A 27,677-nucleotide genomic window follows, 5' to 3' on the forward strand; every position below is an offset into this window, starting at 1 on the left:
AAATTCGAACTAGCGGAGCGCTAGTGTAGCGGCTATGAATGTTAGTTCGAACTAACGTCCGTTAGTTCGAACTAACATTGTAGTGTAGACATACCCTAAAGGACTAAGGGAAGGCGACGGGAGTGTTTATTTACAAACCCCAATCTTATTGACTCTGCCTCTCAGGCCACAATGCCCTGAGCCAAGGGCCACTTACTGACTCGGGCCGGTAGGCCATACTACCCCTGCATTATAGGGGCCACTAACGGATTCTCTGTGGTACCCCAAGATAGGGACTATTTACTGACTTTTGGCCAATGGGTCTTACTGCCCTGCAAGCAGGGCTGCTTACGGACTCTGGGTTACCCTGAGAAAAGGGGATATACATGGATTATAGAGATAGCTGGCAGCCTTGCGGCCGAGCAGACCACGTCCACGCTCAGGAACATCCTCATACCTGTGATGGGGTGTGCATACACCACCACACTTGCATACAACATTCCTGTTCATACAAAGATGTTTGCTTTTCTTGCAACAGTGTTACTCTTGATGAATATGTAACTTGTGGTCCACTATGGCTTCCAGATCCCTTTTCCTAGGCTGTCATTTTCGATTTTGTATGTGTGCAACTGATTATTTCCTTAAGTGGAGTACTTTGCTTTCTCCTCCCCCTCCCCCCGTGCACTGAATTTCATCTTATTTGTTTCAGACCATTTCTCCAGTTTGTCCAGATCATTTTGAATTTTAATCCTATCTTCCAAAGCACTTGCAACCAATGTTACCTCTAATTTTTTTCATCCATGTGCAGCATAAATTTTGTTATGTGCACCCAGGCATGTGTGAATGTGCACCAGCAATAGAGAAGCATGCTGTCAGCTGTGGGCACTGTACTAATCAATTCGGCAGCATTTGAATCTCTCCTGGTGGCTACCCAAGCGCTCATCTTAGAGGGAACACTGCTTGCAACCCCCCACAGCTTGGTATTGTTAAAAAAAAATTTAAATGTTCTCTCTCTGTCATTATCTAGACCATTGATGAAGATATTGAACAGAACTAGACCCAGAACTGATCTCTGTGGTACTCCAATCATTATGTCCTTCCAGCATGACTGGGCACCAATAATAACTACTTTAAGAATGGGTTTCCAATGAGTTTTGCTCAATTTAGGTGGCATTTAGGATCATGTGAGACAGTAACAAAAGCTTTACTAAACTCAAGATACATGTCTACTTTTTTCCCACGTTCAGAAGGCTTGTTACAGTCTGAATTAAATGCAACCTATTTTTCATAAACAGATGTAGTTTACTTCCTTCTGACATTACACATAAAATTAAAATAAAATAGTTGGTTCATTTCAAAGAAATACCCTAACAAAAGTACTATACAAAAAAAAAAAAATCCCACAAACAACCACCACCAACCTCACAGATTAACTTGCTCACAAATATAATTAGGGGCCCTAAGAAACTCTCACAAAAAATCATCACTGACCACGAACTCTGGTCTTCCTCTGTAAAATCTGGTCTTTTGGTGCCCTACACTATATGGATTTCACAGGGAAGATCACAGTTTCTCAAACTGCAGGTCCTGACCCAAAAGAGAGTACAAGGGGTCATAGTATTGCTACCCTTACTTCTGTGCTGCTTTCAGATCTGGGCGGCTAGACAGTGGCAGTCATTAGACAAGGACCAATACTGAAGGTGCCGCCCTGTTAGTAGTGGTGCAGAATTAAGGGTGGCAAAACCATACCGTGCCATCCCTACTTCTGCACCACTACTAGAGGGGCACTGCCTTCAGAGCTGGGATCTCGGTCAACAGCCACCACTTTCCAGCTGCCCAGGTCTGAAGGCAGCTCTATTACAGCACCCACATAGAAGTAAGGATAGCAGTATTGCACGCTGACAATAACCTTGCAACTGCCACCCCCTCACCTACCCAGCCACAAACCCTTTACAGGTCAGGACCCCTAAAATTAGAATATCATGCTGAAAGTGCAGGTAACTGTGTAACCGCTGAGATTTTTAGCAGTTACACAAATTACCCTCTTTTTAGTATCCCTAATTCTTGCATGGTCTTGTGAATAAAAAGTGACATCTTCTGGTAATCTGGAAAAGCGACGAGGAGTCCTGTGGCACCTTATAGACTAACTGAAGTGTAGGAGCATAAGCTTTCGTGGGCAAAGACCCACTTCGTCAGATGCATGTCACATGCATCTGACGAAGTGGGTCTTTGCCCACGAAAGCTTATGCTCCTACACTTCAGTTAGTCTATAAGGTGCCACAGGACTCCTCGTCGCTTTTCCAGATTCAGACTAACACGGCTACCCCTCTGATACTTCTGGTAATCTGTTATCTTGATCTTTGGTCCATGACTAAATTGCTGCAAATTTTATGGAGAAACCTTAATTGGATGGGCATTTAAGTCCAATACAAGAACAATGAGTGAAGAAGAATGATGGGGAAGTGAGAGACTAACTCAGTTCTCTAACTGTTTATTTCCAGATTTCTCAGCATATGTTTTAAAAGTGTACTTTTCTGGTACAGAAAATGAGATACTTTGGGCTGTTAACTGAATGATGAACATCCACCCACACAGTGAACATTTTCAATTTAACAGTTGGTCGATTTCCCAGATTTTTAATAAGCATCAGAAGTTTAAATTAGAGTATAAACTCCAATAGATTATATACAAGTTTATCAGAGAAGACTGAAGCACTACAGACTTCATTGTGAGGGTAGGCGTCATGGAGAAGGAAGTGTAATATGGATTGGAAGTCAAAGTCACGAAGAGTGAATGGGGAATAAAAGGAAAGGGGAGAAGCTTGGATACACACAGAAAACTTGAGTCCATTGAATTAAACAACAAAACTTCTATTGACTTCAATATTTATATTACCATGCTAGTTACTGCATAAACATAAAACAAGACACTCCCTCCCCAGATCTTACAAGCCACACTGATAGACAGACAGATGGGGAACACAAGAGAATGAGGCAGTATTGGTCAGCATTTTCAGAAGTAGTCTTAGCACATTGGTGGCCAAATTGGTCAACATTTTTGAAGACTTAATAGGAAATGAGGGTTTAAAAGGAGGATAATGTGTTAGTCTTGCTGATGTTTATGGGGAGCTCCTCCCGAGTTCAAGTGGCAGCATGAGAGAAAGCATGAAGGTACTTAGGCCAGAATTTCACCTGAAAAGTTTAAATATTTGAAGTTTCCAGATAAAAAAGGCTGAAGTTTACTACAAATTTTTTAAGAAATTGTATTTCTTTCCCCAATTCCTGTATTCTTACCACAGTTCCCTACTCCCATCCTTTTTTACCTCAACTCTCCCATCACTTTCTTCATTCCCTCTCCATGTCTTGCACGTCTCCTGCTGTTTACTCCTCCCAATAACCTCAACCCTCACTATAGATAAGTGTTTTAGAAATCAATCTTAGAATGGGAAGCCCTCTTCAATCTTAACAGAAAGACTACAGTGAAAGTATTTTTGTTCACTGCAAAATATGTGTTTTTACACTGAGATAGCTAACGATGTAAAGTCTCAGGAGAGATAAACCAATGTAAGCTTTTACCTCGATGTAGCTAATTCAGGTCAATCCCAGATGAAGGTGATCAAGTTAACTTGAACTAGCTTAAGTCAAAGTAATAACTGCATATGCTTTGTCTCCACTACAATTTTATATCAAGAAACCTAACAATGTAAAAAAAAATGCATCTTCCCCATCCTACAATGATGACAACCTAAAATGAGACAAGATTATGAAGAATTAAGGTACAGCTCTCCCTAGATTGAGTCTTCATGAACAGTAGGTGTCTGATGAAATGCTACAAAAACACCACAATGCAGAAAAAAAATACAAAGTTTGTGGTGGGCTCAGTCTTTAAACAGATCTCAGTATCGCAATAAAGTAGTAGAAATTGTGACTCAAAGGCTACTTTCTTTTGATTTGGTTATGAATTATTCTCTGAAAATAAAAGCATGTGTAAGTGGTCAGGTGACAGCAGAAGTGCCAGCTACAGACTCAAAATAATTACCTGCCACTTCCCATCAGGTAACCATCAGCTCCCCATTTAATGCATCTCCATTAAATAGTGACCACTGGGGTGAATTTTGATCAAGATCAAAACATAGCATCCCATCATCTTCTTAAGGCCCAAACACAGGTTACATATACATCAATCTGCCTGGAAGAATCCGCTGTTCCAATTCAAAGAAGAATAAAATCATGGGAAGGGGAACAGAGAATGAAAGGGAATTAATTCCAGGTTGCTGAACAACAAGCAAGGTAGAGCAATGCCATTTCCCGCTACAGTGACTCTACACCAGGGCTGGGCAAAATGTGGCCTGGGGATTGGATCCAGCCCGCCAAACACTTTGATCCGTCCCGCAGACTGTATCTGGCCGCTTTCTATTTATACCTTGATGTCAGTAGTACTGAATTTCCAGGCACTGGTTCAGGCAGCAGAATCCTATTAAAAAGGCTTCCAGCTCCCAGTCGCGGCACCTTTTAAATAGCTACAGCAATCCCAGGAGGCTGCCAGGCAACATGGTAGCGGCAGTGCCAGGAACCAAGAGCCTTTTGCTGTGTTTTTAATTCAAAGCCCTCTGGACCAGCCCTGTCCCTTCCATCCCAGGTTCCTCCCCTTCCAGGGGTGGAGCCGGCCCATAACCACATACCAAAATGTATTAAGTGACCCCCCTGCAAAAATTATTGCCTACCCCTACTTTAGACCATGCAGCCTCACATGTTGTGGTAAAAGGAAAATAAACCTCAGACTTCCTGCAACAGTTATCTGAGATGCATAAAAATGTACACAATGTGGATGCTAAATTGTCCCATGCAAAATCCATATGTCCTTTAGTGATTGGGTTATTCCTAAAATCCCTCACAAAATACCCTTCTCAAAGAAATTTCAGGAAAGCGGGGGTGGGGGGAGGGAAGGATATTGCCAATTTAAGTAAGTTTTCAATAAATATTATTAAAAACTACCTATAGATATTGTAAATATAGGATAAAAAAAGTACTCTGCATTTCTATTTAAACTGCTACTGAAGGATTATTATGAATGCACACTCTGGCTGAACTTAAAGTGTTCAGGGTTTAAACATTAATTTACTTTGACTATGTGCATGTCAAAATGAAAGAGTGCTGTCTGTATCTAGACATGCAGTATTAATACCAAGCGCATGCATTCATTTCAGGTCAGTAGTTATTCCAACTCTACTTCAGCAGGTGGTAAAAGTAATGTACTTATTAAAATGTATGTGCTAGAAGGCTCAGTATGGATTATCTCCCCAAAACAGCACTCAGAGATAGCCTTGCAATGTAAATATTAGATATGCTAGACCCAACCTCCAATCTCCTAAGCCTCAGACTAAGAACAAACTAATTTAGCAACATCATCTTGGAAGCACTGGTAACGTTTGACTCCTACAAAGTATTTGACTGCTACCAACAATTTTCAAGGCAGCTTAACTCACTTAAATTAAGAAGCTCTGAACATTACATTTCTTCAAACAATCTTTATATACTGTCTCAAGATCATTAACAATTTCACCCAATCTCACTTTGCACTATGTTTGATTGAACTTTCACACTACAAAAAGGCCTAGGCACACCAACCATTTTGTGCCCGTGAAGAATAAGGGACTTTATGTAAGGTTTTGGAGTCCCTTGCTTTTGTTGTTCTTAACCTGTCTGACTGCCAGGAGTTAAATCATAGGAGTCAGCAAAGAGGAGAAAACAACAGGAAACAAAACAGACAAAAGATAAGACTTCTTGGGGGAAACAATGGAGAAACTACTGATTGGGGATTTACCACAACACCCACTGGTCTGGCTCCAGATAGTCTGTCAACGAGTATTCTTTCCCAGACCAAAACTTAGGATAGAAGGAGATCCTAAAACACTAAAATGTTGGCTTCAGGAAGGAGAGCTGAGGGGTTGTCAGCAGACTGGGGCTGACACTGATACCGACACCTAAAACACTAGAGCTGTACCACCCCTTCCATTAGTGTAGGTAATACATCTCCCTCAGAGGAGGTAGCTAGGTTGACAGATTCGTCTGTTGTCCTAGCACTGTCCAGGGGGTTAGCAGCACCCACTGGTGGTTAGGTTGTCTTAACTGAACTGCTCAGCAGCATGGATATTTCACGCTCCAAAGTGATGTATTTAACAGACTTAATTTTCTAGTATGTTTGTCATGCCAAAAACACAGAGACTGTAGTAAGCACATTGGCCCTGGCAAGTCAGCAATGGAAATAAACTGAACCTACCTAAACTAGTTAGAAAGGCTTACGTCAGGTAAAAGCTGAATTAAAACATTTCCCTCAATTGTTCCCTTTGACAATTAACTGCTACTTTATTTTAAAGATGCTGTTTTCAAGTCATTTTAATCAGCTGTTGTCACAACTCCCCAAGGGGAAACAAGCCTACAAGCACCAAATACTGTGTTTAGGGGTGCCAAGTGTCCGGTTTTGAACAGGGCCGTACAGTATTTGAGCTTTCTGTTCGGGAAACAAATTGAGAAAATATAAATGAGAAAATATAAATGTCCAGTATTTTCTAAATAAGATGTAATGTAGATTGTGATTTAATGTCAAGTGTGTCCAGTATTTTTGTTGAAACCATCTGGCAACCCTAATCTGTGTTAAAAGTAGCTGGACCATGGGGTTTCATCCAGAGGTGCAAAAAGCCAGGCCTGTCACCTCAAAGAGAAATCAAGAGGGACAAAAAGGGGTTTAACATACAGTTCACTCAGCAACAAGTACCAAAATAGGATTTATTCATAATTAGAGCTCCTGACAATAGACTAGATTTAAAATATTAAACAGAGACCCAGCAAAGATCAGTGTTGTTTTTGGATCAAGTGTCTGTGTAGTGTTGTCATTCCTTGCAAAACAATGAGAGATCACCAGAAATCAATAATAGCCTAAAACTCTAGACTGCTTATGAAGCATTGTTCCTCCTCCTAGTTGATGTTAGAAGAGTTGTGACCAGTTGCCAGGATTACTGCACCCAAGTGGTTATTTGCTATGGCTGCTGGAGTGAAGAGAAATGGACAGCTCTATAGAAGAGAAAGAACAGGCCTGAAAGAGAAGCTACTCCATAACAGTGGCTTCCAGGCTACTCTTATGACCCATAGCTGAGTTCACTATATCCACAACAAAGACACTGAAGCAAACCTCTGTTAGTTCCTTATACAGTATTAAGAGTGACAGGATAAGAAATGGGAGGGAATAGAATAGTGGGACAGCCTATTACTGTCACCACAGAAATGTCAATGAATCACTTTAATATCATCCCATTACATGCACTGAACTTACCTAGAGAAAGCAACACATATTTCTGTAGCACCTTAGAGACCAAAAAATATATATATAGCTTAATGAACTGTTGTCGGCAAAACCCACTTCCTTAGATAAGCAGAGAAGCAGCAGCAGCAAGCTTAAGAGATATCCATGAAGAGAAGAATGTGGTAACTATCTTCAAAGGCTTCTCTCTCTGCTCAAGTTCATCCATTCCTCTTTACTCATAAGGCTGCCCTTGCACAGCCACTATGTGAACTTACAGAAACTGGCCCATCCCTCCTGCCCATGCAATCTCATCCGTTGGCAAGCACCCTCGACCTTTTTCAGGTTATTCCTCTCACTGGGATAAGACCAAGTAGACATGGCACTCCAGAGTGCCCTACAGGAAATGTGATGTTACCAGCACTGTTCTCAACGTCCTATAAGACCATTTTACTGATTTCTTCTCCAGTGAACTGCAGATCTTCTAATGCACTTTTAAGGAAGAGCTGCAGATGCATGAATTACCAAAGCAAAATTAGTAATGCCACTGCATCTACTGAAGTATCACATGTTCAGCTTTCAAATTTAAATTTAAAGTAAGGCTTTGAAGAGAAAAGACTTTAAAGGAAAAAAAAAGACCACCAGGTGGGATCTGAAGTAAGCTTCTGCATTTCTACTGCAACGGTTGATGGTGTCACAAATCATTTGGACAGCACAAGGAATGTAACCACCTACTCACTGGTAGATATTTGTCAGGTTATCAGTTCTTGCCAATGGAACTGGTTTTGACAAGTACAAGCAAAAGAAAATTATTTTTTAATATTGTGTTTTCTTTGAATTTGATTTGTGTTTTTTTTCCCCTCACTCTCACTGCAGCAGCAATATAAATGTAATTTAAATTAATTATGAATGAGAGAGGACAGATATCTATTTCCTAATGCAGGGCTTGTTGCAAAAACTCCAACATTAAAATTATTTAAACAAATATTTAATTAGGTAGATGAGCATCTTTTCCAACAAATGTAGGATCTTAGTTTATTTGATAAAAAAATGCTCCAGACCATGTTTAAGTCTCCCCTTTGTGAAACTAGAGAGAAAAACAGCATGAAAATGAGTTGTATCTGCACAGTATATCCACCAAAGATTAAAATAAAACAGAGTAATTGCTTTCTCTTATCCACCCAAGTGAAATGTCAAAGCAATATACTTCCTGAAGTATACAACTGTCATTTAAGGTCTGTGCAGTGTGTAATTTTTGGGAGCGTAACAGATTTTTTTTCATTAAAATGAGACACAAAAAGCAGGTACATATGGGGTGTGACATCACCAGTACATTTAAATGTGACACTGAGCAATGACAGAGCATCCACAGTCAGATAAAGTGGTACGTTAAGAGCACCACTATACAATAGCACTATTGCGCTAGAGACAGGAAAAAAGACTAGCAAACTTAACATAAATCTCACTGTGCTTCCTTTCCAGGAAAAAAAGTCACTCAGTTTGCAGGTAGCACTATGGGATCCCACTAAAGCAACGACTCTCTAAATATAGGCAGCACACTACAACAGTAGTTGATTAGACGGCTAGTGCATAGGATGAGATGCCTTAAGGAATCAGCAGCAAATTAAACCAACAAAGAATAATACACCTGTTTTGTGGTTCTGGATATCCAAACATTAGATTGTTATTCTTACTGTAGCACGTGCTGGATAGAAGTGTTTTAATGTGCTACAATACAGTTGAGAACCAGAGTGACTTTTCATAGTTCGTGATGGAAAGCATTCTTTACAAATGTAAAAAAGGTCCAGTGTCGTCAGTGAACTAATTTTAAAATAATTTTTTTGCCACCTTGAGACCTCCCAACAAATCCAACTACAGGCAGTAAAGCAACAGAGGTACAGACATGAAAGGTCAGCTGTTAACCTAGCCTGATTTTAAATACATTAAATATTAATTGTATAAAATTTCTTAAAATATATCTTATGCACTCACCATTAATCACTATATACTCAACAACTGCAAGGCTAATTTACTTAGGAAGGACTTGAGCAAGTTCAAGAAAAGTAGGGTAACACAGGAATGTATGCTTATGGTTTTAAATAAATATCTAGTTTAGTAGTGAATATTCAGTATTCTGTAGATGGCGTCTTATTTATTGCACCAAAGCAGTAAATGATCTAGGCAAAAAACAACAACAGCATACTACCTTTCATTTGTGTTTATCAATATACTTTTGATAATGCATTTAGTTGGCTTTGCCAAAGATGACATCGGGCTGACTCTGGGCTCCACGCAGGCATTTCTGCTTTGAAATACACAAGAGTCCCCAGCGGGGGCTCTTGTGCATTCAAAGTGGAAGCGCCACATGGAGCCTGGGGTCAGCAGGGGACTCAAAGAGTCTCACACTGGCCCCAGGCTTCATGCTGTGCTTCCTCTGGGGACTCTTGTACATTTCAAAGCTGGCACATCTCATGGAGCCTCATGGAGCCAGGGATCAGCTGATCCCAGGCTCCAGTCAGTACTGCCACTCTGAAATGCTGCGAGGATCCTGACGCTGGGCTCCCCGTGGCATTCAAAGCAGCAGCACCGCATGAAGCAACTGACCCTGGGCTCCATGTGGTGCTGCTGCTTTTAAGTCCCCCCATCTTCTCCTCCCCCCTTGCTGCCTCTATCTGACAGAGGCAGCAAGGGGGGAGGGGGAGAGCAACTAGTCGACTATCCTGTTGACTACCCAATAAGCATTTGCTTATCGGATAGTCAACTAGTCCTTTACATCCCCAGTTTATTCCCGAGTCTCTCTTTAGAGAGACAATATTTTCATATTCAAGATATGATTGTGACAAAATTTGGGAAATAGTATACTAGACCACTGTTGAAGAGTGTAATCAGTATATACTCTATTTCTGTAGTGTGAGGATTAAGGAGACTGTTGTAGCATGTAAAAGGCATTATAAAATTGCTACTTCAATGTAATCAGAAGAATCCCACTTTGTATCTCTTACATTTCTGAAAACCCTTCTCTCCCTCTCATTTTAGGAATCTGTTTAGTAAAGCTAAGGGTTGAACCAACCTTGCTGGAAGTTTATACAGGTGATGACCATTTTCTACAAGAAGGAAGTATTACCATGACTATAAAGTGACACAGTCCAACTTGATACCAACTACAGTACTACAGAAAATGTGCTTCTGAAATTCCCACTCCCTGGACTCTGGGAGAGACTGAACAATTCCAAGAGATAAGCAATAGAAATAATTCTCCTGATAGATAATATTCAAACCTTGGGGGTCTGACATAAGGTTTAAGTAACTGAACTGACTTGTTAGATGTACTGTTTTTTAGAAAGACAAACTATTATTAACTGTAAAATAAGAAAATGATTCAGTTTCTATTAACATTTTAAACAAAAGGCTCATGTCTAAAAAGGTTTTTTGTACACTTATTCAGTAAGACAATGGATGTATGTTCCTTTTCCAGTTTCCAATTCTGTGATGATCTCACATTTTTGTGTAGCAACCATTAATCAAATGCAAACTGAAAGACAGGCAAGTAAAATGTTGCTAGTTAGCATGCACTTTTCAATGTACTACGATATTTAAAAAACAAAACAAATCTGTCTGCATGAGCAGATGATTAACATTTTTTCTTACTGAAGAGTTTTCTTTTTAAATATTAAAAGCACTGAAGTCCACTCTCTTTCCCTTAGTGTCTCATTAGCATTGTATAGGCACACCAAGGAGAATGGAAATCCTTTAATCACTAACATTTTCTTAAAACATGATTTTTCTCCAGAGAAAAAGATGTTGACCCATTTATGGATTGTTCTTCTGCAGGCCTCTCAGTTTCTGTAGTTTGGTGGCCAGTGTTGTAGACCAAGAAGGAATAGAAAACTGCCAAATCAATCCAAAGGAAAGATGAAATTCCGGACACAAAACCATTTTCCTGTAAAACTGTACAAATCCAGATACGCCATGAAAAAATTGTTCTCAACTTGACTCAGCTACAGGTTATTAATGTCCTAGAAGCTGCCTTACTTTTTCAAACACAAAGGCTGTGAAAACCTGTAAAAGCAAAAAACACTGCAATAAATCAATGCGTTTAAATTTTAAACTCAAGATTGAAGAGTCACTGGATCATCATGAATAGGGATCAGGACCTTTTGCTATACAAGCAGCAGTTATTAAAATGTCCTGTATTGTCACCCTATGATTGAGAGAGGTAAATAAATGAGATTTTTAAACAGCAAGTTTCCTTAATTTTAGAACATAATTTACACATTTTGAACCTTTTACTTTTGCCATCAAGGGTTAAGTAACAAAGCTGAATTTAGCCCAATGTAATCCCATGTCTGAAATCATTTAGTGCTACATATACTTTTTTTTCCCTCTCTTACTAGAAAACACTGTAAGAGTAGTTCTTCAATACGGGGAAAGTTTTCCCAAACCTACTGAAAACAGCTATCTTTATTGTCCTCTACAACTGAGAGCTCCAAACAGCAATTGTTATTTTATTATAGTGAATCACTGAGCCCTCTTTAGAAAGAGTAAATTCCCATTAAAAAAACCCACCTGTACAACTGCCATGGACTTTAAGTTGTTGAAAAATCAAATGCCATGTTAAACTTTTTACTCTCCATTCCAAATGGATATTATTTGGAACTTTAAGTGGAGATTCATAATTTTACATGTTAGCTATCTTTCAAGTGATAGCATTTAGTTACCTTTAAGTCAACTAATGCGTAGGGGGTGAATCCCCTGAAGTCCAAATTCAATCATGAACGCACTGTTATATGAACTACAGATACGAATAAAGCTATTCAAACAAGCAGTACTGAATAAGGAAAACAAGAACGTCTGACACAAATTCATATACAAATTACATTAAGTAAAAAAATAAATTTGTCAACTGGGATCTTCCCGCAAACAAGTAGAATATATTTAACAATGCCAAAATATTCAAACATGCCCACCAAAATCATGCATCTGGTAACAAAATGCATAAACTCCGTCTTTGCAATACATAGCCTCTTTAGAGAGTAATTTTTAAAACTGAAAAATAGCAGCAGCTGCAGCTGAACAGCTTTTTCTTCCTCTCTTGGCTGGAAGAAACCATATCCTTAACAGACGCAAATTTCACAATGTACGTACCTGAGAATTATGAAAATCTGCCTTGCCAAAAAAATTTAAAAGACACCAAACCATTATGGTTTGTAAAACCAAACTGTTTAGTAGTTTCTACTTCTAGTACGCCAGTGAAAACCACTAGCTAACGCTGATGATTATGAAAAAAAACTTATGCCTCTCTGATTGGATACAAAGCCCTAGCTGATTCGCGTTGCTAACGTCTTAACACCAATAAGCTTTATTTGGATATCATCTTTTTCATGAATGAACAATTATTGAGCTTGCACGTAACACGTGGCAGCCATCATGCTCTCCGCACCTCAATATACAGTTCTTTAAAAACAAAAATAAAAATACAGTAACCACTGCAATTTAAATGTTTATCCAGGGTCTAAAAATCAGATGTCAAGGTACAGGCATGAAAATATATTGACATGGATCAGTAACTAAGCAAGGTCATAGCCAAGTGTCTCTACTCTCAGAAGACATTCTATATTAATCATTGGGTTCATTTTCTTGGTGACTATATTTAAACTAACAATAGCTCAGTTGTTTTTTAAGAAAGCAACAATATCTTCCAGGATATTTATACAAGCTTAATGTATAGAAATGCTTCTGTTTTATTAATAATTGTGTGGGAAACTTACTTCCATATAATAGGTGTTGTCTTTGAAATTTTGAGTCCATAAAGCAAAAAAATGAGTCCCTAAGCCACAAAGCCATTTGTAGTGTGATCTATTAGGTGACAAAATTAAATCTAACACTATGTATTTTTTAACCTTATATATTAATATATTTAAGCTGACTTCAGAAAAAATATCTTCAGAGTATTTGCTGTCAGGATAGTTAAACAGTGCCATCTTTTGGCAATTCAAAGACATGCTTAGATACTACTTTCAAATTAATACAAAAAAATTAAATGTGGCATTTTAAACATGAATGGTTCAATTCTACAATTTTTACTCACTAGTAATCCCAATTAAGCCAATAAAATACTGGCATGAGTAAACACTCAACGACTAAAGATTCTACAATTGTATCTTATGGTTTTCATGTATAGGCTGGGTCCACACAAACTCATCTGCAGTTCTCCTACCCTTAATCTACACTGGCAATGGTGAAAGCACCACTGTACACAGGGCATAGGCCTTTCTATCACATCATATGACATTTCTGCATCCACCACCATAAGCACTGTTGTCAGATTAGCAGCAGCAGAACTGCTGAAAAAAATTTGGGGTAAACAAGGAATAAAAGATTGTCAAGAAACTGAAAGGCTGTTCTTAGTATTGCTGTCATTTATACTGAGACAGCAAGTACGAATCAGTAATAAATTTTTTCAGTGATGGAAAATGAAGCTCCCCGTAGTGCTCATGTCAGGGTTGGTGGGGCCTTAAAACAGTTTTATGCTTGCTATTAAAAATCTGAAAAGTTTTACTGAAAATTAAATTATATTCAGTTAACACAGTCTAAGCATATACAGCCTCTAACCACAACTTAGAAATATTCAAACATTATTGGCACTGGTATTTATTGAAAGTTGATTTATAGTCCTAAGGAATTCTGTTTAGATAAATTGAAAGTTATTAATAATGTTAAAATCAAATACCCAAATAATAAAATTGCATAGTACACTAAATAAAATATTTTTATTGTGACTAAATTACCAGTGACTTCAAATTTTAATCAACCTTTAGCCACATATTCTTCTTCAGAGGTCAACGGAACTTCATAGGCAATCCATTCCATTGTTTGCCTCTTACCCTAAACTACTCAGACATATACCATATTATTCATTAGTAAACCTGAGATTGCTGATATGCAAGAATTAATGTTACAAGATCCTTTTTTTGAGAGATGAGGACTACATGGTCAAGCTGACGTCTCTTCTGCAGCTGTAAAGTTACAGGTTACAGGTTATATCATCCACAACAAGCTCAAAGAAATTATGAAACGTATGAATCACTGAACAAAAACCAAGATGGATGCTTTGAGTGTAAAAAAAGAGATACGAGGAACACAAATATGTAAGGAAGTGATCTTTATTACCTAGAGGTAATGTACTTGTATGCAAAGGCAGAAAACCTGCTTCAAATTAAATTACTTAGCAAAACAGAGCCAACATAAAGAATGAAGTTAGAGTGTTGATCCTTCCTTAGGCCCCTCCTCTCCCATGAATAACTCTACTTTCTGGCTCTGTTCCTCAGACCTTCCCAAGAATAGTGTCAATCTAACAGTTTCATGGTAGTTTAAATTGCTGCCCACAGCTACAAACAGCATATGTGAAATTGGCCACTGGTCTTACTAATTTCAGCCTGTTTCTGCTTTTTTGAAGTAGAAGCAGCCAACAACACAGGCACCAGAGCTGTATGCCAATTCAGGAAGACAATACTTTTGTACCAATTTACAGGTCCTGAGTCAACTTGCAAATTCATATTCCTATCTGAAAACAGCTCACCTTCCACAGTTAATAAGTAAAATCTAAACTATAACAAAAAAGTTAGTAGAAAATATTTGCCTAGATTTCCACTTTTGTTTTCATTCTGCACTTAACAGCATTGTGTAAAATAAGTTTCAAGCTTTCCCTTGCATAGTCAGTTTTTCCTTTATGGAAAAGATCCTTTTAACTACATAGGACAAGAAAACTCTTATAAATAATGTAAAGGAATATTGTAAAATATTCAGGACAAATCACAATGACTCAACTTGGAATTTTTTTAAGTAAAAAGTTTTTTTTTTCAATTGACAGTATCCCTTTATCTTTGCAACCAGAAAGACTAAAACCTCTATTTAAAAAAATAATAATCAGAAGATTATGTTCCATGCAAACTGACAATTTAATATGTCTACATTAACTAGGGGAAGTGGATTTTTCAAACCCCTACGGAAATGCAAACAGAATGATGCCAGCTCATAAAGAAGCAGCATTTCAAAAGTCTATTAGGGAATGAGTATGGCAAGCAACTAAATTATGCACATTTTTGCCCCTAAAAATGACTAATGATGCTCAAAATTCCTAATGAAATCAACAGCCAAGCAAACGTAAGAATGGCTCATACTGAATCAGACCAAAGGTCCATCTATCCAGTATCCTGTCTTCCAACAGTGGCCAATGCCAAGGTGTCCCAGAAGGAATGAACAGAACAAGTTATCATCAAGTGATCCATTCCCCGTCCCCAGCTTCTGACAAACAGAAGGGAGGCTAGGGATACCACCTCCGCCCATCCTGGCCAAAGGATAGCCATTGATAGACCTATCCTCAATTAATTTATCTAGCTCTTTTTTTAACCCTATTACAGCCATGACCTTCACAACATCCTTTTGCAAAGAGTTCCATAGGTTGACTATGCGTTTGGTGAAGAAATACTTCCTTTTGTTTGTTTTAATCCTGCTACATATTAATTTCATTTGGTTCTTGTGAAATTAAGTTCTAGTTCTTGTGTTATGGGAAAAAGTAAATAGCATTGCCTTATTTACTTTCTCCACATTGGTCATGATTTTATAGACTTTTATCATATTCCCCCTTCGTCATCTCTTTTCCGAGCTGAAAAGTCCCAATCTTATTAATCTCTCCTCAAATGGCAGTTCCATATGCCTATTTATTTTTGTTGCCCTTTTCTGAACCTTTTCTAATGCCAATATATCTTTTTTGAGATGAGGTGACCACAACTGCACACAGTATTCAAGACGTGAACATACCACAGATTTATATATAGGCAATAAGAAGTTCTGTGTTATTCTATACCCCTTTCTTAATGATTCCCAGAATTCTGTTTGCTTTTTTGACTACCACTGCAGACTTAGTGGATGTTTTCAGAGAATTATCCACAACAATTCCAAGATCTGTCTCTTGAGTGGTAACAGCTAATTTAGTCCCCGTTATTTTATATGTATACTTAAGATTATGTTTTCCAATATATATAACTTTGCATTTAACAACACTGAAGTGAGCAGTTCCATTAAACTGCTAGCCAAAAATGTTGCTTCAGTTTCTCTCTGTAAGCAGATTTCTATGCCAAAGATTTGATATACAAAACAAATGTTAGTGTCTTTCACAAAGTAGAAGCCTCCATTTCAGCTGTAAACTAAAAGTGACTCCAAATGATAGCATATAAATGCTAAAGAGATTCACAGATGTGCATTTTCCACAGAGGTATACCACTATAGGTAAGCCTCCAAACAAATATGGACTGTAAAAGCAACTATAGTCCTTGCTCACCACTTGTCAGTCATTCATTAACCACAATATTTATCCTACTTGCCACTAGTATGGATTTGGAGTACTATGAGGGAGATGGATGAAGTATACGAAACATTCCAGATACATAACTCATGACAGGTAAAAGACATATACACACAGTGTTTTGCTGTTTAAAAAAAAACTTCACTGAAATGAGCAAAAACATTTCACATCTCTTTGGAGACTATGGGGTCCCTACCTCTGCACCAGTAGAAGGCTATCATAGCAAAACAAGAGGGCTTATATTGTGCAGGGATGCACAAGATTTGAAAACAGTGCTCTATCTATAAACAGGCAGTCCCCGGGTTACGTACAAGATAGAGACTCTAGGTTTGTTCTTAAGTTGAATTTGTATGTAAGTCGGAACTGGCATCCAGATTCAGCCGCTCTGCCCCGGGCTTCCTGGAATCAGCCACTGGTCAGTTTCAACAGTGGATGAATCTGGACGCCTGGGCGCTGCAGGGACCAACCCGGCAGCACCCCAGCTGCTCTACCCCAGGTGTTCCCAAGTCAGCCACTGTTGAAACTGACCAGCGGCTGACTCCAGGAAGCCCGAGGCAGAGCAGTCCTAGGCGCTACTGGACCAACCTGGCAGCACCCCACTGCTCTGCCCCAGGCGTCCTGATTCAGCCGCCACTGGTCAGTTTCAGCAGTGGCTAAATCAGGACGCCTGGTGCAGAGCAGCTGGGGTGCTGCCGGGTTGGTCCAGTAGCACCGAGGAGCGGCGCTGCGGGACCAACCCGGCAGCGCCCCAGCTGCTCTACCCCAGGCGTCGGCGAGAAAAGCCTGGTCTGCTGGGGGGGGCGCACTAGCTACGCTCCCCCTTCCCCCCTACAGCAGACCAGGGAGACACGGAGCGACTTTTCTCGCCACGGAGGACGTGGGCGGTGGGACCAGCGGCGTGTCTCAGCGGTCCCGCCACCCACGTCCGCCGCGCCTTTGCTCCGCATCTCCCTGGTCTGCTGGGGGGGGGGGGGGGCAGCAGACCAGGGAGACACGGAGCGGCTTTTCTCACCGCAGAGGACACGGGCGGCGGGACCACCCAGATGCACCGCGGTCCCGCCGCCCGCTTCCTCCGCGGCGAGAAAAGCTGCTCCCCGTCTCCCTGGCCTGCTGGGGGGAAGCGCCCCCCGCGCCGCCGGAGGTGGCGACAGTGGGGGAGGCAACCTGCACTAGCTGTGCCCCCCATTCGTATCTAGGGGTCCCCCCCTTCAGATCTTGGGGACCCCCGCCTTTCGGATCTAGGGATCCGACTTAAGTCAGATCCACATAACCCGGGGACTGCCTGAATTTGGAAGTGGGCTCTTGAGCATTGCTGTCTAGCAGGGAGTTGTGGAAGAACTGAAAAATCACAGGTCATTGTATCACACATGAGGGTGGACACAAGTAACACAGGAGTTTATTCTAGTTATGGCTGGAATATCCGACTCAGAATAGCTCAGCTATACTTAAATTCCTTCCCCTCCAACACTAGAGTGGCTTAGGGATCCAAGTGCAAATTAGGGCTTTGAACAGTATGCACCTCTCTGCTCTTTCAAACAGTCTTCTGCAAAATGAAAAATAATATGTATTAGTTTCTGTTCTCTTCACATATGCAGGGTTCTGTGCAACTATATAGACTTGACTATTATTTAAGGAACACTACCTACCGAAAGGCAAGGTAAGCCTAACAGCCCCAAGGAAAGTTTCCTATTCACCAACAGCAAGGAGAAAGTGGATTTGTTTAAAACCTGACTTCAGCATTCATGTCTCACAAGGTAAGCAGCATCAGGATTAGTAAGTTCTTGGATGGGGTCCCTCCAGGAAAAACCTAAAAAGATGAGGAAAATGGCACTGACAATTCAGTAGGTGGCAAGCATCTTTCTGAATCTATACTAAACCAAAGCCCCAACATGAGTGTATGGCAGTGGTTCTCCAACTGTGATCACAACTCTATTTTAATGTGGTCGCTAGCACTGGCTCTTACAAAAATGCCAGGGACTCTTTTGTGACAAGTGTGCTTTGAGACCTGTAATCCCAACAGCAGCATATGTTGTTGTCTGAAAGGTAAGTGTTTTCTCATCAATTATGGAACGTTCAGAATGAACTACTGAAGTGGTTCTCCTCTAGGAGTATGCCTACCCCTGGACACAGGCTTAGGCCAACTCCTTTGTAACCTTAATCTAAAAAAATAGGGAAGGATTTCTACATGGAGAAACTAAGTATCTGTTTAATTTCAGATAAGCTTTTAATTAGTTCTTCCAGGAACTCAAACCAAAATTTGTAGGTTATAACTACTATTCTGATAACAAATATTACAATTTTCATTCAAAGATTCAAGTAATCCAATTTCAATTGATATCAAACCTGACACTAATAAATTGTGCAGCCAAGCTGATGAGTCAAACACAGCTGGTAACATATATACCATACAGGTACTCTGAAAATACTGTATTAGTTATACAATGCTGCCACCTTTGGGCTGCAAGAGATACAGCACTCTAATTGAAGTTCAAAGCTAGCTACATCATCTCTCTGACCTCCTATATATCACAAAACACCACCATTCAGAACTTGCACACAAAACCAACTATCAACTGCAATGTGATTGAAAACTTTACTTTGTAAATTAAACATTTCAATTTTACAATCATGAATTCCTAGCATTTAAACTATGGTTGCATTCATTGTCAATTTTGAGAAGAATTTTTTTAATATTACCGTATTTAAATTTAGTCTAATGCACAAAAGCATTCGAGTATGGAACAGACTAATAGATTTCTGCTACTACAAAAGAATTAAACCCCAAACACGTGTGCATGCCTGGTTTTACAATCATTTCCCTACTGTCAGTGAGGATAATGGGCTTGTGAGATTTTTCAGTCCCTCAGGCCAGCTTCCAAAGTCTCAGAAACGTCAGGACTGCAACTATGAAAGTAATATAGAACATAACAGAGAAAGATATAGGTCCGGTTAAGGTAGGCTTCAAAGAGAAAGCAGACTCACCCATGTCCTGAGTCAATTAAGGCAGGGAAATGTGTTATCCCAATTTAGAAAAGCAGAATTTTATCATCATAAAGATATTGGCAATAAGGTCATGAGGTGCAGCTATGATAAAAAAATCCAAAACTTGTCTATTTCCCATTATAAATAAGAATATGTCCCAGATTGAGAACTAAGCAAATGATGAATTCCTTAAGGAAATAAGCGGGCTTGCCTGTACCTAAAAGGCTCACTTTGCCTGCTAGCACTGTACGGATGTGAACAGTTGACCATAGGAGCTGGAGCAGTTCCCACCCACACAGGCAGGGAGCTGCTCCAACCCCATGGGCCCACCAAAGGCAGCAGCTGCTCTGAGTGGTCCTTCCACCCACTCTCCGCTTTAACCATAATGTTTAAGCGATTAACTAATTAAAATAGGATTTTACAATAGCAATGTTCCCTTTACTTTTTTCCTTCCATGTGTGGAATTAATGTTTTATGTGCGCCACAGCATGATGAATGTGCACCAATATGAGAAACAAAAAAGAACTAGCTGTGGGCACTCTGCTAATCAGCTGGGCAGCATATGAATCTCTCCTGAGAGGCTACACAAGCAAACAGCTAACAGGGAACACTGCCTGATAAAAACAAAAACTCGGTGATGAAAAGGCTGCATCAGGACAAATTGTTTGAAACAAATGTTGCCTCCTACATTAGTGCAAGCCAGCACTAAAGGTGGAAGGCTTATAAATATATACACTTCTGTCATTATTATGAGGCTTTTCTTTCTTCCTCTTCATAAAAGTTTTTCCTCACGATTTTCTGGAAATGAAGGATGGCAGAAATTAATATTCCCTGATGCCTCATGCAAAAGCAAAATCTAAGAATGGAGTGAGGGAGCTCAGATTTTGCTTTCTAGATTACACATATTCCATGGCCTCTGCAATTGCTTTAAATGGAATACCAGACTGCCTAGAACTTTCCTCCAAGATAAGAGAAAATGTCTCTAACAGTAGGGCCAAAGTATGGTGTATACTATAATTAGACAGATGTGACACATAGCTGACCATAATTTGTTGGGAAAAGTCAACATGGCTTCTGTAAAGGGAAATCATGTCTTACTAATCTACTAGAGTTCTTTGAGGGAATCTCAACAAACATGTCAACAAGGAGGACCCAGTAAAATTTTCAGATTAGATTTCCAGAAAGCCTTTGACAGGTTCCTCACCAAAGGCTCTTAAGTAAAGTAAGTTCTCATGGGATAAGAGGGAAGGTCCTCTCGTTGATTGGTAACTGGTTAAAAGACAAGAAACAAAGGGTAGGAATAAATGGAGAGAGGTAACTAGGGATGTCTCCCAAGGGCTTTTACTGAAACAAATCCTATTTAACCTATTTATAAAGATAAACCTAGAGAACACAGAGAAAGAGATAAACAATGAGGTGGCAAAATTTACAGTTGATACTAACCTGCTCAAGATAGTTAAGACCAAAGCAGACTGTGAAGAGTTTCAAAAACATCTCACAAAACTAAGTGACTAGGCAACAAAATGGTACATGTAAAGTAATGCACATTGGAAAAAATAATCCCAACTATACATACAATATGATGGGACTAATTTAGCTATAACTACTGAAGAAAGATATCCTGGAGTCATTATGAATATTTATCTGAAAACATCCACTCAATGTGAAGCAGCAGTCAAAAAAGCAAACAATGTTAGGAATCATTAAAAAAGGGGTAGAGAATAAGAAAGAACATCTTATTGATTCTATATAAAACTATGGCGCACCCACATTTTGAATACTGTGTACAGATGTGGTCGCCTCATTTCAAAAAAGATATGCTGGCATTGGAAGAGGTTCAGAAAAGGGCATCAAAAACTATTAGGGGTTTGGAATGGGTCCCATATGAAGAGAGATTAAAAAGACTTGGACTTTTCAGCTTTGAAAAGAGGAAACTAAGAGCGGGTATGAAAGAGGTCTATAAAATCATGACTGGTGTGGGAAAAGTGAATAAGGAAAAGTTATTTACTTGTTCCCACAATATAAGAATTAGGGGTCACTAAATGAAATTAATAGGCAGCAGGTTTAAAATAAACAAAAGCAAGTTTTTCTTCACACAGTACATAGTCAGCATGTGGAACTCCTTGCCAGAGGAGGTTGTGAAGACCAGGACTTTAACAGGGTTCAAGAAAGAGTTAGATAAATTAATGGAAATTAGGTCCACCAATGGCTGTTAGCCAGGATGGGTAGGAACAGTGTCCCTAACCTCTGACAGAGGCTGGGAATGGGTGAGGGAGAGAGATTGCTTGAAGATTCCCTGCTCTTTTCACTCCTTCTGGGGCATCTGGCATTGGCCACGGTCGGAAGACAGGATACTGGGCTAGATGCACCTTTGGTCTGACCCAGTATGGCTATTCTTATGTGAAAACGGTGAGAGTAGGTTTCCCTAATTTGCTGATATTCAGTTAGGGATGTTAAAATTAGATTAATCAACTAATTGACTAGTCGATGGAATTTCCATCGAATATTCGATAGTCGATAAGGATGCTTTCACTTTGAAAGGTAGCAAGAGCACACTGGGCTGTTGCTACATTTCAAAGGTGGAAATGCCCCACAGTGTTCCACCTTTGAAATGTACAAGGGCTATTGCAGGAGCTCTTGTGCAGCTCAAAGATTGAAACACAGCAGGGAGCCTGACCCCAGGCTCCATGTGGCACTTCCACTTTGAATGTACCAGAGCCCCAGCAGGGACCCTTGTACATTTCAAAGGTGGAACACCACTGCTGTGCCCCTGCCCCCTACCATGGAGCTGCAGCTGGGGGACCAGTTTTTTAAGCTGGCTCACACCAGTACCCTTTCTTTCCCCCTGCCCCTTTCTGCCTCTTTCTGATAGAGGGAGCAAGATGGGGGGGCAACTAGTCAACTAGCATGTCGACTATCCGATAAGTTCTGCTTATCAGATAGTTGACTAGTCAATTAGTCGCTTATATCCTAAATTCAGTTATATACAAGGTTAAGGCAAATTCTATCAATCACCATAGAAACTGGCACAGAACCAATCACCTTGCAAATACAATTTATGAACTAGCTCTATGAAAAATTACATATTAAATCTATGCACTAGTTCCTAGGGAAGTATTAAGTGTTAGAGAAATTTTGAACAACTCCTTTCATCCCCAGCTTCCAAAAATAGTCCCACAAGGTACATCTCCATGGCTTTATGACAAATGCAGCCTGGCAATTTGTTTCAAACATCTCTAAAAATATTCACTTCGGGCCTGAAACACTTCAGGCAAAAAGGAGTTTCTGCCCCTTAATTTTTAAAATGTTTAACATTCAACCTACCAATATCCCAAGCATAAATCACCAGGATTTACTCCAGAAAGCAGAGGCTCGATAAGAAACAGCACAATTAGATGGAGGCACAGAATCTTGTTCCTTTGAAGCCTCCATCTGGCTACTTCAAAGGAAACTGAGCAGAGGAGTGACCCATATTATTTAAGTTGTCCTTTACTAGAAAGAAATCCCATAGTATGTTCCCTATGAGCAGTGGATTTCCCCACCATAGGTTTGCATATCTTCACCTTCCCTTGAAGTCTAGTTGCTAGGGATGAACACAAAAGAATAAAATCCTTTAAATTTAAAGTCAGGTGGATCACTCTCTTTCAGATATGTATTGGCAACTTTGAACCACTACATAATCAGAGTGTGCATGTCTAATAAACAAACTGTGAACAGAGGTATTTTTGAAGCTTCAGGGGGTAGCTGAGTTAGTCTGTACAGAAAAAAAACAACAAATGGTCTGATAGCATTTTATAGACTAACAAAACATGTAGATGGTATCATGAGCTTTTGTGGGCACAGCCCACTTCTTCAGATGACTGGAGTTCTGAGTTTAGGATGTGCAGACCCAAAATAAATAGGAAGGGAGAGAGGAAAAAAAGAAGGGAGGTGGGAGACAGGGAGCAGAGGGTACAGAAAATAGGGGGATTAAGGGAATCAGTGAGTATCTGAAGATTGAGTAGTTAAAACAAAGCAGATAAGAATCAAAGTCAATTGATACTATCCTTCCTGAAATAAGAATCTACACAAAGAGCTGTTTGCACCTCTATTGAAAGTTAAGTAGATAGTGCCCCAGCTCACTAAGACCTCCTGCAAATAGTTAGGACTTCTCTGCAATGCTAAATATTTTACAGAGGACCAAAGTTGTATGTAAAAGTTAAATGTTCTTTTGCAAAGTCTGCCAGTTTTATTACTGTATGGTGTGCCAAAAATAACCTCATAAGATACTTACCTCCAAATTGCTAAACTATTCTGGTATTCCAATATTTCACTCTTAATGGGTCCTTCAATTTAAAAGATTACAATGAATTGTATGGCAATTTTTCATTTTGCTGAGCACTGCTTATAACTCCATGATTTCACATACAATCCAAGAATCAACTGTGATTTAAAGTCACTTAAATTTCAGAAACTTGCACTGGCAAGCTTTTTAATATTTAAACAAATTTTTAAAAACAAGTCAACAATATGATTAATTAGCAAATAGAGTGCACTCCATTCCAGCATGCAGGGCAGCAGAATTGCCATGCCCTAATTTAAGAATGGCAAGACTGGTTAGGTAGTTACAATAGGATAGATAATACACCATATTGCAGAATGTAGCATGTTATAGCATCTTGAGAATACCGTTTGCCTATCGTTAAAGCTCAAGGAAACTGGAGGCTATGTATTCACCGAAGCAGGTCCTCTACTCAGCAATTTGCTCACTGGAGATACATGAGCTCTCCCACCTGCCTGAAAACAATTCCATTTCGCGACAACTTTAGAGGTTTTGAATCAATCAATCAATCACACTCTCTCACTCACACTCACACACACTTACTTCCATGAAATGAAGTTGCCCCCCAGCTTCCACAAAACAGCATATTTTGATAAAAATCAATTTGTCAAAAATGTTTCAAATTAAGCCACTTTCAGAGCACATTTTAAAATACTTTTGCCCAGATCTGCCACTAATAGTATATCCTGGGATCAGGTGGCACCAAGCAGAGATTGGTCCTGCATGAAACATATTATTTTTGAGATATGTTCTTTAATCCAATCTATACAAAGTACACTAAGAATACACGACAGACACCTCTTACTGCTCAAAATACCTCTCCAACACTTCAAAATGGCACACATTTTCCTTGGAGTGAAGATTCATGACAACAAACGAACAACCCAGGCAGGCTCTGTTTCAGCTAATTCACATTACTGAACAATTGGACCCACTTCACATTGGCTAGATGGGAAACAATGTACACCTTATGTGGGAAAAAAGTTAATTTAGCTTGTACAAAAAGTCTCAATCTACTCAAGATTGAGAAAATAGGAGTACCTTCGTATCTAGAACTATGTTTGCATGTGGTAGAAATGTAGCCGTGTTAGTCTGGTGCAGCTGAAACAAAAAACAGGACTGTATAGCACTTTAAAGACTAACAAGATGGTTTAATAGGTGATGAGCTTTCATGGGCCAGACCCACTTCCTCAGATCAAATAGTGGAAGAAAATTGTCACAACCATATATGCCAAAGGATACAATTAAAAAAACAGAACAGAAGGGAGATGGAGGGGGGGAAGGGGAGGAGGTAAATGTCTGTGAGCTAATGATATTCCCCAATTATCACCTCTAATATCATTAGCTCACAGACATTTACCTCCGCTCCTTTCCCCCCCCCCCTTCATCCCCCTTCTGTTCTGAAATTTGATTTGTCCTTTTCATGTGTGTTCATTTTTTTTTAATTGTAACCTTTGGCATATATGGTTGTGACAATTTTCTTCCACTATTTGATCTGAGGAAGTGGGTCTGGCCCACGAAAGCTCATCACCTATTAAACCATCTTGTTAGTCTTTAAAGTGCTATACAGTCCTGGTTTTTAATGTTTACATGGTCTTTGCTAGGAATTCACTAACAGTTTCTGAGTGTAGGCAAAGCCTAGAGTGAAGCAGCAAGAGTTCACGCATCAATGGATACAGAGGACTGGATTAGATGACCGTTTGAGGTCCCTTCTACTCCTGCAGTTCTTGAGGTCCATAAATATGGCTCACACTACTGAATGGACTTCTAAATATAAAAACACGGAGTCCTATAACACCTTAAAACCTGAGGGTACGTCTAAACTTGCACTCTCTTTCGAAAAGGGTTATTTCGGAAGAAGGGTTTTCCTTCGAAATAACTGCATCTACAACGTTTTTATTTTGAAATAGCACTATTTCGAAATAGTGCCATAATACAATCATGCAAATGAAGCGTGGGATATTTAAATCCTGGCTTAATTTACAATTCTGAATGCCTTCATTTGCATCCCTCTATCGAAAGAGGGTGCAAGCGTAGGCAAACCCTAACAGATTTACTTGGGCACAAGCTTTTGTGAGCTAAAACATACTTCATCAATCCAAAAAAGCAAACTAACATGCTCAGGCTAAAGGGGGTGAAGTAAATTCTAATTAAAAGACAAAAGAGAGCTTTTTTACACTTGTGGTTCAATCTAAATATTCAAACAAATCAGCTACAAAATCTGAAAGTAGCTTGACTGAGATCATTACCTGTAATTTTGTAGCCATATGCAGCCAACTGTCCAGCCATATATTCTCCATCCGAATTATTATGAGAACACCCCCATGTGCGTATCCAGATTTTTTGTGCACCGGGAATAATGCTGTTGAATAAATAAAATCAGGAAAGCAAGTTAGAGATAAAAACAAAGTAAAACATGAAAGATACTCAGGGACATAAGGTTTTGATCACCATATACTAGGGATGTTAACTTGAGGTTGTTTTAGTAATCAAGTAGCCCACAGAATTTTTATTGACTACTTGATTACTTGATAAGGGAAGGCAGCTCCACTCAGTCCTGGCTCACACCAGCCCTACTCAGTCCTGGCTTCAGGAGGACCCAACTTCCTGCTGGGACCCCCCGCAACCAAGGGCTGCTGCCGGTGCAGCCTCCCCTGCCCCCTTCTTCTACTGCCTCTGATTGAGGCAGCGGGGATGGGGAGCAGAGACAGTGCTGGGTGGAAATAGCTTTTAAGCCAGCTCACCCCAACACCAGCTCCTGTTCCAACCCTTGCTGCCTCTATATTGAGGCAGTAAGAGGGGGCGGGGGAGATAAGAATGTGAGTAGTCAACTAATCAACTACTCTCTTACATCTCTATCATACACTCGAATCACATAATTATAATCCCCCTTTCGGTATGTTAAGGGACTCACACATGTAAACCTCCATCCAGCTTCTGTGAGGTAGAGAAGGAAGAAAAGATTCAACATTTTTAGGGTGCAGGGGGAAAAGAGAAAGACAGACAGGATAGCCTCAGAATAAAGAGTATAGAGAAAGAGAAGACTATACTCTGTAGCTATATGGAAACAAAAACTTAAAATGAAAACCTAATTTTTTAAGAGCCAGATTTCAATATTCCTACACAATAAAAGATTGAAAGCACTAAAAATAAGTCAGCTATCCATGAAATAGGTATAATTAAATTGCAAGCATTTCATGCTGCCTCACCTATATACTTTCAACTTAATTCATACAGGCCAGCTATTAAACATCACTACTAATCCAAACCTGCTATTGACCAGTGAGATAGGGATGAAAAGCTTTGTAACCCAACCTCTTTGAGCTACCAAAGTATTATTGTGGCAGAAATGTGCACTATTGCTACACAGGGCATGCCATTTTAGTTGAAAATTGATAATTTGACTACAAAAGGTTGCTCCAAACTACAGCCATGATAATTACAAGAAATATTTCTGTTCTAAGGCTTGACAAACTACCAACAGTGAAAGTAACTTAAAATTTCTTACAGGTACTGTCCCATTGCAACCTGGGTTCCTGCCAGCTCTTTAAATAGCCCCCTGCTGCCTTTTGCCACAGTTCAGCCAGCTCTTGCCAGAGCTGCACACCAGGATGCACCCACTTACTTTCACCTCTGCAAACTACCACATTAGGTCAGTATAAGTACAGCAGATCTTGGAGTTACAAACACCAGAGTTACAAACTGACCAATCAATCACACAGCTCATTTGGAACT

At 39.7% G+C, this 27,677-nt stretch overlaps 1 protein-coding gene and 1 long non-coding RNA gene across 16 annotated transcripts in view; both read right to left on the bottom strand.

Moving 5' to 3' along the window:
• The window catches only part of CDKAL1 (CDKAL1 threonylcarbamoyladenosine tRNA methylthiotransferase), a 585,431-nt gene that overhangs the window by 536,570 nt on the left and 21,184 nt on the right, over positions 1 to 27,677 (bottom strand). For 11 of the 15 annotated variants that reach the window (XM_006121835.5, XM_006121831.5, XM_075921158.2 and 8 more), the window contains one exon: positions 26,192 to 26,304. The exons of the other annotated variants lie outside the window; for them this stretch is intronic. In XM_006121835.5, the coding sequence (XP_006121897.3) occupies positions 26,192 to 26,304 (113 nt within the window). The remainder of the gene's footprint in view (positions 1 to 26,191; positions 26,305 to 27,677) is intronic. 15 annotated transcript variants of the gene reach the window in all.
• On the bottom strand, positions 9,098 to 14,300 carry LOC149525316 (uncharacterized). The gene is made up of 2 exons (XR_016348836.1): positions 12,421 to 14,300; positions 9,098 to 11,334 (listed from the first exon to the last, which is right to left on the bottom strand). It is a non-coding gene; the product is annotated as an uncharacterized LOC149525316 (long non-coding RNA).

Source organism: Pelodiscus sinensis, chromosome 2 (genome assembly GCF_052426305.1).
Source record: "Pelodiscus sinensis isolate ZL-2025 chromosome 2, ASM5242630v1, whole genome shotgun sequence".
NCBI classification, from domain to species: domain Eukaryota; kingdom Metazoa; phylum Chordata; order Testudines; family Trionychidae; genus Pelodiscus; species Pelodiscus sinensis.